This window comes from Neomonachus schauinslandi, chromosome 3 (genome assembly GCF_002201575.2).
Source record: "Neomonachus schauinslandi chromosome 3, ASM220157v2, whole genome shotgun sequence".
Classification (NCBI taxonomy): Eukaryota; Metazoa; Chordata; class Mammalia; order Carnivora; family Phocidae; genus Neomonachus; species Neomonachus schauinslandi.
The window spans coordinates 61,971,477-61,984,504 of NC_058405.1; the positions used below are offsets into that span (position 1 = coordinate 61,971,477).

Genomic DNA, 13,028 nt, shown 5'->3' on the forward strand with positions numbered 1-13,028 from the left:
ATCATAATATCTCCTACCTTATTGGGTGGTTTTGAGGGCTGATTCAGATGATAGCTATAAAGTGCTTAGTCCATAATAGTTGGAAAAAATAGTTGTTTTTATTAATCCTGGGGCACAAAGAAAATAACTTTTATGTACATGTTTGATTCTGGGTAAATAGTGATCTATGGTTTATAACTGAAAACATTTTGGAATAAGAAGTATATACTTATATTTGTCAATTTATATAACATCTTGTTTCAGATCATATATAAATCTGAAAAACAGGAGGAAGGGATTTCACCAAGCCTCGTCTTGGATTGTGGAAAGTTTTTCCAGGTTGGGTTCTTCCAGAGTGCAGGCATGCAATATAGCTGTCAAATGTTCTGTTTTTAGTTTGTTGTTCAAACACAAAATTATTTAAAGCACACATGGCATCATATGAGACAAATAAATTTTTCCTCCAGCATGATATCAGTGATCAGCTAATTAGAAATTCCATTTTTAAATGCTAAACCTTAGAATATAGAATATTTCAATGTGTTTTAAAGGCTGTATTTACCGCCAAATAGAAACCTGATATCCTGGAGAACTACTGATCCATCTATGTTTACTCTCTGGCACAGCCGACTTTGCATATGGGTGGGCCCTGTGAGTCAGCCAAATCTGAAATTTGATAAAACTCTTACCTCCTGTTTTCACACCCTAACTGACACAGTCGGTGACTATACGTATCATTAAAAACACATGTACTCTACATAGTCATTACTTCTTGTTATTGATTTTTATCAACCAAGGACAAGCAACATGGTTAGTTACTATAAAACGCTAACAGTTTCTTCTTCATTCTTCTATTACGTCACAACTCTCATGGGTTGCTTTCCAATCACATTTGACTCCCTTTCCTTACTAATGGTATGGAAATACGGCAATTGGATTTGGAAAAAAAAACAACAACCCAGTTATTGTAAAACAGCAATTAATTCTTACTGCTTAACTTGAACATTCATACATATTAGTTTTCCAAGTAAATAAGTAAAATGCCTCGTTAAACTTCCTTTCTGCCAAAAATGTACTGCCATCTGTGTTCTACATGGCAGCATTTTCTTATTTAATACATATGTCCCCCCTTTTTTGGAAGCATGTTAAGAGCTTTAATATGACATGAAACAGAAATAAAATAGTGAAAACACATTGTGTTTAAGCATGGATGCAAAATTCAGATTTGTGACATTCAAAGAATTTGGGATTTCATGTGCCATCCATGAATTTTATGGCAATTCCATGAGTCCTTAATGTCAGGAAAAATTTTAATTGTAACACTGATACAGTTTGGAGTTTGGGAGAATTATTTTATAGTCTCAAAAATACAGACCTAGCATTTAAAACAGGTTGAATTTGAGGGGCAACTGGCTCAGTCAGGAAAGCATGCAACTCTTGATCTCTGGGTGGTGAGTTCAAGCCCCCTGTTGGGTGTACAGCTTACTTTAAAAAAAAAAAAGTTGAATTTTAAACAAATAAAATAAAGTAGGTTGAATGTCATCAAATAGTCTGAAAATCCCAGTTAGCGAAGGTACTGTCGTGAGAAGCAATGCAATAGAACTCAGTTTTGGCCTGAATGTTAAGAGGTCTGCATTCTGGGGGCACCTGGGTGGCTCAGTCGGTTGGGCGGCTGCCTTCGGCTCGGGTCATGATCCCAGGGTCCTGGGATCGAGCCCCGCATCGCTCCCTGCTCGGCAGGAAGCCTGCTTCTCCCTCCCCCTCTGCCTGCCTCTCTGTGTACTTGTTCTCTCTCTCTATCCCTCTGTCAGATAAATAAATAAAATCTTTAAAAAAAAAAAAAAAAGAGGTCTGCATTCTGGTCCCAGTGCTTTACTAACTGTACAGACATGGGTCAATCATTTAAGTTCTTAGTGTCTCTGTTTTCTTACCTGTAGAAGGAGGAGTTTGTGTTAGACCAATAATGATCACCCAAAAGTCCATCACCCAGATACAACCACTGCTAACATTTTTAGCCGACAGTAGTACCGTCCAATCTTTTATTTTTTTATTTTTAAAATTTTATTATTATCATTTTTTTAAAGATTTATTTATTTATTTGAGAGAGCGAGAATGAGAGAGAGTACATGAGGTGGGGGAGGGTCAGAGGGAGAAGCAGGCTCCTCGCTGAGCAGGGAGCCTGATGCGGGACTCAATCCCGGGACTCCAGGATCATGACCTGAGCCGAAGGCAGTTGCTTAACCAACTGAGCCACCCAGGCGCCCCCGTCCAATCTTTTAAATACTGTTATCACCAGCATCGCATCGTCGCAAATGTCATTACAAATGCTTTGTCCACTTTATTTGAAATGACCACATAAGATTCTACCTTACAGATATGCCATTATTTATTTAACCATTCTCTATTGCTGGTCATTTAAATTATCTACAAGTATATTTCAGTATTCCTGTAGAGACCCACAAGTAGTCTCTCACTAACACTTCAAATGAGGGAACAGAATTTATCGAAGGTAACAAACATTGGCTCTTTGTAACTGAAAATATTGATGATCTGGTACATGACTGGCCCAATGCCTCTCTCCAGTGATAGGTCAGTAAGCATTGTCTTTGTGATTGACAAATAACCTGATGTAGCTTGTGTCTTTTGTCCATTTGAAGTAAAATCATTTAAACTCCAAGGGCTGGTGGCCAGAGCTCATACTCCCAATGCCTGTGAATGGCACATTTATTTAGTTTTTTTAACTCATCTTACTATTTTTCTTCAAAACTGATGATAATATTTCAATTTTTTCCTGACTTAGCATTCTTTGTATCTACCAAATGCTTTGTATGTGTGTGTGTGTGTCATTCCTCCAAATAAATATTGTTAATATGCACTGGTTATTTAAGAGTATCATCTGTTGTCCTAACTCTGACATCAAAATCAAAATCATATAAAGTAAAAAAAAAAAAAAAGATTTGCAAACTCAAGGAATTTGCCATCAAAACAAAGTACTAAGATGCACAGTATCTGGCATGTGCATAGTAGGTGCTCTATAAATCTTTGTTGAAAGGATAGCCAAATCCAAAGGAAATTATCCCTCAAGAAAAATGAGTGACTCCTACTATTGCTAGAGCTACCACTTAATATGTCAGGTTTTGGGACATTGGTTTAAGAACCTGAAGCTGTGGTTTTTCAGATTATTTTCTAGGGGCAAAGTGAAGAAAGGTTTTAGGTTGATAGCAATACCTCTTTTTTTTTTTTTTTAAAGATTTTATTTGACAGAGAGAAACACAGCGAGAGAGGGAACACTAGCAGGGGGAGTGGGAGAGGGAGAAGCAGGCTTCCCACGGAGCAGGGAGCCCGATGCGGGGCTCGATCCCAGGACGCTGGGATCATGACCTGAGACGAAGGCAGATGCTTAACGACTGAGCCACCCAGGCGCCCCAATACCTCTTTTTTTTTTTTTTAAGATTTTATTTATTTATTTGACACAGAGAGAAACAGCGAGAGAGGGAACACAAGCAGGGGGAGAGGGACAGGGAGAAGCAGGCTTCCCGCCGAGCAGGGAGCCCGAGGCGGGCCTCGATCCCAGGACCCTGGGATCATGACCTGAGCTGAAGGCAGACGCTTAACAACTGAGACACCCAGGCGCCCCGATAGCAGTACCTCTTAATAATTCAGACAAAATATCAGAAATGGGCAGTAGTTGAGGAAAGGGAAGGTGAAGTATGAAGCGAAGTGTCCTGACTGAAAAAGAAACATCCAGACTTTTCATTTACTCATTAAATTGGACTTAAGTTACCTATTTTGACAAGTAAAGAATTTAAACCAGAGATCAGTATGTTGGTGGTGAGGGGTAAATGCAGAAGTTTCTGCCAAGGAATTGATGGAAGGGAACCATCCCTCAGTCTTCCCATCAAGGATGGTGCAATAGCTACTCTGAAAAGCAGGCAGAAGAAAGAACACCACATAGGTTTGTGAGATGGACTTTGTGAGGATAAATTTCCTTTTTCAGTTTAATTGTTCTTACCTGACATGAAACATTTCTCTTTCCAGTTGGGACATATGCACCAACCAGTAAGAGATGATCATTAGAAACAGCCTTCGAAGCAAACAGCTATCACAAAAAATAGTGAAGAAAAGAAGTGAGCTTTTTTCTCTTAAGCAGAACTAGTGCCAATCTCAATACTTTGGCATCCTCAAAGAGAGAGAAAATGTTTGTTTTTGACTAAAAAAGCCCAAACCACTTCTTTTGTAATCTTTTTTCTTTCATTATCTTACTGTCACTATCATTTTTTTGTGTGTCTGCTTTTTCAATCTTCCAAAATTCAAACTTTGTTTGGTTCAGTGGAGTTCACCTAACTAAAATTACTAAAATCTGTGGGGTTGACTGAAAGGAAATATACTACAAAGTTTTAGAGTGGTTATCGCTATATAGGAATTGCAGATATTTCCAATTTTCTGTGTATTGAAGAGATTATTGATAGGAAAGCAGGAAATTGGAGTTCCAGCCATGGCATCACCACTGGCTTCTGTGTGACCTTGGGCAAATCAGCCTCTCTGTGCCTCAATTTCCTCATGGAGAAATTAAAGGAGGCCACTAAGGTGATCTCTACTTTCAATTTTAACATTCTGTGGGTCTAGCTGAAAAGAACGTTTAGCTTGATACAACTCTTATGGAGGGCAATTTGACAGTGTGTCTCAAAATTGCAAAAGCAGGGGCGCCTGGATGGCTCACGTCCTGATCCCTCAGGTTCTGATCGCAGGGTCCTGGGATCGAGCCCCGCATCGGGCTCCCTGCTCCGCGGGAAGCCTGCTTCTCCCTCTCCCACTCCTCCTGCTTGTGTTCCCTCTCTCGCTGTGTCTCTGTCAAATAAATAAATAAAATCTTAAAAAAAATTGCAAATGCATTTAACTGCTGACCCAGTGATCTCTTTTCTGGAAATTCCTCCTGTGTATATACTTGCACGGATGCAAAATGAGTTATGTATGGTTATTCATTACAGAATAGCTTGTGTGAGCTAAAGATTGGAAACAAGCCAGTGTTCACCAGCACCCTAAGGTTCAGTAAATTGACATGCACAATGGTATAGTAGGCAGCTAGAAAAACCTTTAAACATTTGTTCAGTTTTTTGGAACTATGTGTCAGGGACATTGGCACTGTAGGTACTCTGTGCCTGCTTCAAGACCAAAGAAAAGCAAATTACAACATTTAAACAATTAGGCAGGAGAGTCCAGATTTCAAGGACCTGAGGAAAGTCTGTAGGAAAATTCCCTTAACCAAATACTCTCCTCTGACCGAAGCCATGAAAAACTGGAACTGGAAGGAAAGCAAAGCCAAATCTGCAGCTGGTTTCCTTTGCCAAGAATGATCCACCAGAGCATCGCCTATTTGTAGGGTGCGGCCATCTGAATGGGGGCTGCCTCTGCAGAGCTTAATTGGAGAGGTTGAGGGTATCCACAGTTCCACATTACCTTTCTTTGAGCTCATCGTCTGGGTTACTGAGGTCCCCTAGCGGCTGGCAGAGGTGGCCCGAACTGTCCAAATTTGATAGTAAATGCAGAGACCACAGGAGAAGAAGGGTGGGGACCAACCCTATCCTTAATCCATCAGGCTCACGACCTTCTCCCCCAGCCCCCCATTACCGGTAGGAAGCTCTTGGGATAAGTGGGTTAAGAATAAATAGGGGTCTGAACTAGGGAGATGATAGTGAAAATGTAAAGGAAAAAATAAATCTCTAGGTCCTTTCAAACTTCTGTAAATGAGGCCTAATTTTCTTTAGATGCCACTTTTTCAATTGAAGAATTACCTGTAAGAAAAAGGGGATTTTTTTTTTTTTTAAGATTTTATTTATTTGGTAGAGAGAAACACAGCGAGAGAGGGAACACAAGCAGGGGGAGTGGGAGAGGGAGAAGCAGGCTTCCCGCAGAGCAGGGAGCCCGATGCGGGGCTTGATCCCAGGGCGCTGGGATCATGACCCGAGCCTAAGGCAGACGCCTAATGACTGAGCCACCCAGGCGCCCCCAAAAAGGGGATTTTTAAAATAATTGGGAGCTGTCATTTTGGACGAGGCATTTAAAACCCTACCGTCAATCTTCCATCCTAAGTGATCCCATCCCTATGAAAGGAAATGCCTTCCATATTCCTTCTAAAAATCAAACCAAAACAAAAAACTGTTTCTTGAAAACTGTTTCTTTTGCTCCCTAAGACACAAGGACAATTGTCTTCCTACCTTTGGCACCACTGATCTCGACAGGACCTGGAGCCCAGATGGGAAAAGGTGTGGTGGGGTGGGTGAGGGGTTTACTGATACTCGCGGCAAACAGTTTAAAGGAACCTGGGGGTGGGGCAGGGCTGAGCCCCAAGGCTTTGGTCTTACCCCTCTTGTGCTTTTACTTCTCGACACCTTACCACTTCCATCCTAAACAGCAAAGAAATAACAAGCAAACAGTTGAACTTAATTAGGGGTAAGTAATAAAGTGACAAGGTTCTGTCTGCATCCCCTTCTCTGATCCCTTCCCCGCAGCCCCTGGACTATTAAGAGTCTGAGGTTCCCGCCCAGGGGAAGATGTTCCCACAGAGGGCATGAGGTCTAGGATGCTTCTGAGTCTGTGTGTGCGTGTGAAATAGGACTGTCTTCGGACCGCGCTGAGTCCCTTTCCTTCATTTCTACCCTTTTAGGTCAAGAATGGAGTGAACCCAGCTGGAGGCTGCTGGGCTGGACGCCTGGCTCCCGGCGAGAGCGAACCGCAGAGGCTCCGCTTGGGGGTGCGGACAGGTGGGCTCCGGGCGCGGAGGCGGCAGGGAGTATGCTCGCCGCGCGGACTCCACCGCCAGGATCCAGGTGCCGGGGGGCCTGTGCAGCTCGCGTGGGGGCTTTAGAACTTGACAGATCGCAGGGAAAGAAAACAAAAAACAAAAACAAAGCCCATCGACTTCCCCACGTCTCTCTGCAAAAAAAATCGTAGGTGGAGCCGAGAAGGGGGCAATTGAGTAGAATTCCGCGAGGCCGCCTCCGCCCGCCCACCAGTGCCGGCGGAGCGAGGAGCGTCCCCCCGGCCCCCGCCCCGCCCCACTTCGGGCCCCGAGCGGAGGTCGAGGCGAAGCGAGAGACTCGTTCCACTCGAGCTTCCCGAGTACTCGGCTTTGCTCCTCAGTAGTAAACAAAGTGTCGCCGCCGCCTCCACGCTGGTTTGCCTCCTAGCAATCAAAACACTGAGAAGGCGAGAGACTCACAGAAACACTTGAGAATTACCAGAAAATAATAACGGATCCAAAAAAGAGAGAGAGAGAGAGAGAGGAGAGAGAGAGACAGAGAGAGAGAGAGTGTGTGAACGAGAAAAACACCCCACTACCCCCCCACCAAACCACTGCCGCCTCCCGGTGGAAAACCGGCCCCCGCCCAGGCGGGCGACCACTGGCTGCCTGGGCGGCGGTGCCGCGCGCTCATTGGCCGCGCGGGCTGTCAGTCAGGGGCGGGCCGGCGCGCGCGCCGCCGCGGGCGGGGGGCGGCGGCAGATCCCGTAAGTCGGGCAGCAGCGTAATCGCTGCAGCCGCCGCCGCCGCCGCCACATTCAACAGGCAGCAGCGCCGCGGTCGCGCCGCCGGGAGAGCGAGCAGCCCGCGGCGTCCGTCCGTCCTTCCGTCCGCGGGCCCTGTCAGCCGGAGTGCGGCGCCGACCGCTGCTCGGCAGGGTGACTCTGGCCTGCCGTCCTGACCGTGCAGCGGACCTGGAAGAGCCTAGATGTTGATGGACCCGCGAAGTTAAGTTCTGGGCTCGCGCTTCCACTCCGCCGCGCCTTCCTCCCGGTTTTCGTCGGCTCGAGGCACGGACCTCGCCCCCCCAAATCTCGGACCGGCTCTTCGCGCCCCCTCCCCCTTGGTCCCGTGTGGTGCGCTCGACCCCTCGGCTCTCCCGCGGCTGGGGGAGGGGTGGGGGTCACCATGGCCGAAGCGCCCCAGGTGGTGGAGATCGACCCGGACTTCGAGCCGCTGCCCCGGCCGCGCTCGTGCACCTGGCCGCTGCCCAGGCCGGAGTTTAGCCAGTCCAACTCGGCCACCTCCAGCCCGGCGCCGTCGGGCGGCGCGGCCGCGAACCCCGACGCCGCCGCGGGCCTGCCCTCGGCCTCGGCGGCCGCTGTCAACGCCGACTTCATGAGCAACCTGAGCCTGCTGGAGGAGACCGGGGACTTCCAGCAGGCGCCCGGCTCCGTGGCGGCGGCCGCAGCGGCGGCGGCAGCGGTGGCGGCGGCGGCGGCGGCCGCTGCTGCCGCCACCGGGGGGCTGTGCGGGGACTTCCAGGGCCCGGAGGCGGGCTGCCTGCACCCGGCGCCGCCGCAGGCTCCGCCGCCCGGGCCGCTGTCTCAGCACCCGCCGGTGCCCCCAGCCGCCGCCGGGCCGCTCGCAGGGCAGCCGCGAAAGAGCAGCTCGTCCCGCCGCAACGCGTGGGGCAACCTGTCCTACGCCGACCTCATCACCAAGGCCATCGAGAGCTCAGCCGAGAAGCGGCTCACGCTGTCGCAGATCTACGAGTGGATGGTCAAGAGCGTGCCCTACTTCAAAGATAAGGGTGACAGCAACAGCTCAGCGGGCTGGAAGGTGAGTGGCCTCGGGGCTCACGGCCGGATAGGGAGCGGGGCGCGGGGACCCCTGCCTCCACCTGAGGTTGTGGTGGGGCAGATGAGGGGGCGCCTGTGGAAGTTGGCTTGCCCTGAAAGTGCCGGGCATGCGGACAGCGCGTGCGGAGAGCGCGAGAAGTGGCAGATGGGAGTGGTGGGCTTGCCCGGGACCTGTCGGGGGACCGGAATAAGTGTGTGTGAGCGCGCTCAAGTGAGAGTTCGAGCGGGACGGGGGAGGGGGCTCACTTGGGAATTAGGGAGGGAAAAAAGTACGACAAGAAGTGGACATCAAAGCGGGCAGAAAAGTTCGCCAGTGAAAGGAGGAAGGGGTTTACTGGGGGCTGCTCGCCCACGACCGGCGAGGACTCCTGCCACTGCTCCTTTTCCTCCTGGACCTTGGGGGGTGAGGGCGGCTCCTCTCCGTCTCCGCGCTGCGCGTCCCACCAGCCTTGGGCTGCGCCGCAGAGCCGTTTCCGCCGCGCTGGGCGGAGGAGGGCGCGGCGAGGCTTTTCGGGGCCCCGCCGCCCGGGGACGGAGCTGTAGGTGGAGGGGACGGAAAGTCGCGAGCCGACCCCTGGGGGCAGGCAGCGCAGTTTTTGGAGGCCGGTGTGCATTTTGCTTTGTTTTGATTTTATCCGAAGTGGCCTCGAGTGCAGGGGGCCGGGCGCGCGGAGCCCGAGGTAGTGCATCCGACACGTGCGAAGAGGCGGCCACCGCCTGCGGTGCGCGGGCGCCGGGCCGCGCTGGGAGAGCTAAAGTTCAAGTGTGACCCTCGGCGGAGGCGGGGGCGGGAGCGAGAGCTGCGACGGCGAGGGAGGGGCCGCAGGCGTAGGAAGAGAGCGCCTTTAAAGGGCCAGCGCGCCCGGCCGGTGCGCCGCTCCGGGCCGAGTCGCGGGGTTGCGAGGCCAGCACTTCTCAGCGCTAGGAAATGCCCCCAAACTTGGCCTCGCTCATGGTCCGAGGTCTTTGATTAGGCTTGGAGAAGCTGCCCTGGGTGACTAGAGGTGGAGATGTGTGTATCTTTTTTCTCACTTTGCCACCTCAGTGTTATGGACCGTGGAAGTACAGATACGAGGGGTAAGGCAGGGGTCTCTGTGACAAGTGATTTGGGGGAGTCGGAGTGGAGGTGCGCATCAAAGGAACGTGTGCTAACGTCCTGCTTCGATGGAGGACTGTAGATGAGGTTCCTCTGGTCCTTTCTGCCTTTCAGAGAGGGGAGACTTGGAGGGACTCAGGGCGGGGGCCAGGTACTTCCCTACTTGGAGGCGGAAAAGACCCGGGGGCTCTCAGGACGGGCTGTGGGCAGGCTTACCGGGGGGTCCGTTCGCCGCGCGGCCTTCTGAAGCTGACAGTTTCTCACTGTCACAGGTGGAGGGATCGATATGAAAGTTTAGCTGAGAACTTCTTCCTCACCCCTTATCCTGCCTGTACAGCATAATAAAGATTGATCTTTGCTGCGCAATTGGTTACACCACGGTTGTTTTACATACACTGTCATGTTTGTGGTTAATGTGTGTCAAAAAGGTTAAGTTACTCATATCTTATTGAAGTTCCTGGAGAAGGAGCCAGGATTTTATTTTTTCCAAAGTGTATTTTAGAGTAAAGGTACCACTTACAATCTCATTACTAGGATTACATGCAGTTTTACCAAGTGTTTCAAAAAGCTTGGTATGTATTCTTTTAAGTCACAAAATCAGGATTGTCTGCCAAATCCAATTTTACTTAACATTTGAATTTAAGTACTCGACTTACTCATCTATCAACCCTGCTTGAGCTATTTATTGTAAAGCGTTTGCCATTTAAAAAAAAAATTTTTTTTTTGGACATTCAAAGTACGGTGTGTACTTACACCACTTTTACGTCCTTGGAAATGGATACAATCTACTTGTTTGCTGGAGTGCCTTTCTTCAGAGATGGAGAAAGGCAGTGTTTTGGGATTATATTTAGTTTTGCCACTCATGGTTTTAAATCAGAGTATTCTTCTTAAACTAGGAATATAACCTAGACTTTTAAGATTTAGTGCTTTTAAAAAAATACATTTTTTAAAAAAGATTTTATTTATTTATTTGAGACAGAATGAGAGAGAGAGAGCACATGAGAGGGGGGAGGGTCAGAGGCAGAAGCAGGCTCCCTGCCCAGCAGGGAGCCCGATGTGGGACTCGATCCAGGGACTCCAGGATCATGACCTGAGCCGGAGGCAGTCGCTTAACCAACTGAGCCACCCAGGCGCCCTAAAAAAATACATTTTAAGGCCAAATCAAACCCCCAACCTTTTTTATTAGGTTCTTCTAATTTTTTTCCCCAAATGCAATTATAATTTTTTCTTTAAAAATGTACTTAAATAGCTAGAAGATCCATTAGTAGTAAGAATTGTTAATACCTGTTCAGGATTGGAGGCCCAGCGGCAGCTCCCAGTGGAAACCAAGTGGGGCTTTGGGAGGGAGCAGGCTGCCATTCTCAAGTGAGTAAATGTTTCAGGTGTAATGAGAGTCCGTTGGTGCAAGTCAGATTACAACAAGTGCATTTTCACTTTGAGTAAAAGGATATTTTAAGAAGAAAAGAAACAACCTTAAGTGTTCTAACTCATAACTAGTATTCTGGTTAGAGTTTTCATAAAAATGAGTTACTTGTTAAAACCAAGTTTCTCAGATTTGAAAGACCCTCCTGTTTTAAAGATTCACAAAAGGGACAAATTTTACTATGACTTTTAGCTTAAAAATAATTCGAATTCTAAAATGCAAATCAACCAAAACCTGTTTTAGAACTGAGGAGAGGCTGCTTTGGAACTATTTCCTGTGATTTACTACTGGGAATTAGACTGAATCTTTAATTAAATACAGTTTCTTGCGCTTTAACTTCCTGGGGCCTGCCAGAGAATTTGAAAGTCATTTGCATAGGACAGAATAGTTGAAAAGCTGTTAAAGAGTTCATAAACTTCTAGTTCCTTAGACACTGGTTGTATTTGCGGGATGTGCATTTTGTATTTGTAGGGATGGTACATTACATCTGCTTTACACTTGTTTTAATATTGGCCATAACTGTCATCAGGTTACGCTCAAAGTGGAAGCTAAGACTTTTGGAAAACCCGGGATCTTTTAAACCATGTACAGTATTTATAAATAGTGAAACTTCTTTTCCATGACCTGTTCTCCCCCCCCCCCCCCCACACCCATAGAAAGCTTTCTAGAGCTTGGGAAGTAGTATTGTGAGCTCTGGTTCTGTGTGGGTACCCCCCTCCTTAATGGCAGTTTTAAGTTGAGTCTTGTCTTTTGTTGCGACATTATTTGGAACACCTGGGTTAAAAGAATGCTTCAAAAATAAGACTTAATACTTTTTAAAGAAAAGTTTAAATTGTTTTATATACCTCAGATATTCTTTATTTTGGAATGATGTTTCTTTAATTTGGCCTATGAACTGACAGTACTTTTTAAAAATTTTTTATTTTAGGGCACCTGGGTGGCTCAGTCGTTAAGCGTCTGCCTTCGGCTCAGGTCATGATCCCAGGGTCCTGGGATCGAGTCCCACATCGGGCTCCCTGCTCGGCAGGAAGCCTGCTTCTCCCTCTCCCACTCCCCCTGCTTGTGTTCCTGCTCTCACTGTCTCTCTCTCTGTCAAATAAATAAATAAAATCTTTAAAAAAAAAAATTTAAAAATTCATATTCTGTAATTCAGGTTTGTAATCTGCCGGTGAGTGATTTAAATAGCCACAGAGTCCTTGGCACAGCGATGACAGATGTTTTCTTGCTGCATACTCATATTTGACTTAAAGAATGGCCTCTTGGTGAGGCTAACTTCTAGTTTGTTACTGAAATTACCTTAGAGTGGAAATTTCAATATATGTATTTGGGGAAGGGAGCATGAAGAGAATTAAAAATGAGTAAGGGAATTATGCAGCCAAATTGATATCATATTTGCTGAAGACTGAAAAAGTTTTGTGGGACTGATGTGACAGATCTTATGGCTGGCATGTTTTTTTCCAGAAATTCCAAAATCGGTGTCGGTGTCAAGTATGAATCCTTAATTGATGATTATAAGAATTTTATTTTTATTTTACCTATGTTTTTGTGGCAGATCCTTGAGAGAGATGTGGCCAGAGTGGTGACTTCTGTTTTTGACTTTTTTTTTTTTCAGATTTTATTTTCTTAGAGTGGCAAATATTTGAATACTGGAAAGAAGACATTTTTAATTCTCATGCAAACTTTAAAAAAAGGTTAAAGTACATTGAGACACTCCCCCCCCTCCCCTAATTACTTAGAGGCTATCACATTGGCAATGGACGCACATGTGGCTAGATACTATGCACTGCGCAGGGAATCTTTTAAGGGGATATATAAAAGGGGGAGGAGGGGAAAGCGAATACTCAGTGGTGAGTTAGAATCCCTGATAGGTTGAGAATGTTTTGCCTGTTTTTGTGCCTCTCCATCCAAGCTCCTAAACTACAATTCTGT

General features: G+C 47.0%; 1 protein-coding gene across 1 annotated transcript in view; it reads left to right on the forward strand.

Moving 5' to 3' along the window:
• Window positions 1–7,540: 7,540 nt before the first annotated feature.
• The window catches only part of FOXO1 (forkhead box O1), a 100,163-nt gene continuing 94,675 nt past the window's right edge, over window positions 7,541–13,028 (forward strand). The window contains exon 1 of the mRNA XM_021678357.2: window positions 7,541–8,560. Coding sequence (XP_021534032.1) covers window positions 7,907–8,560 — 654 coding nt within the window. The 5' untranslated portion in view covers window positions 7,541–7,906. The remainder of the gene's footprint in view (window positions 8,561–13,028) is intronic.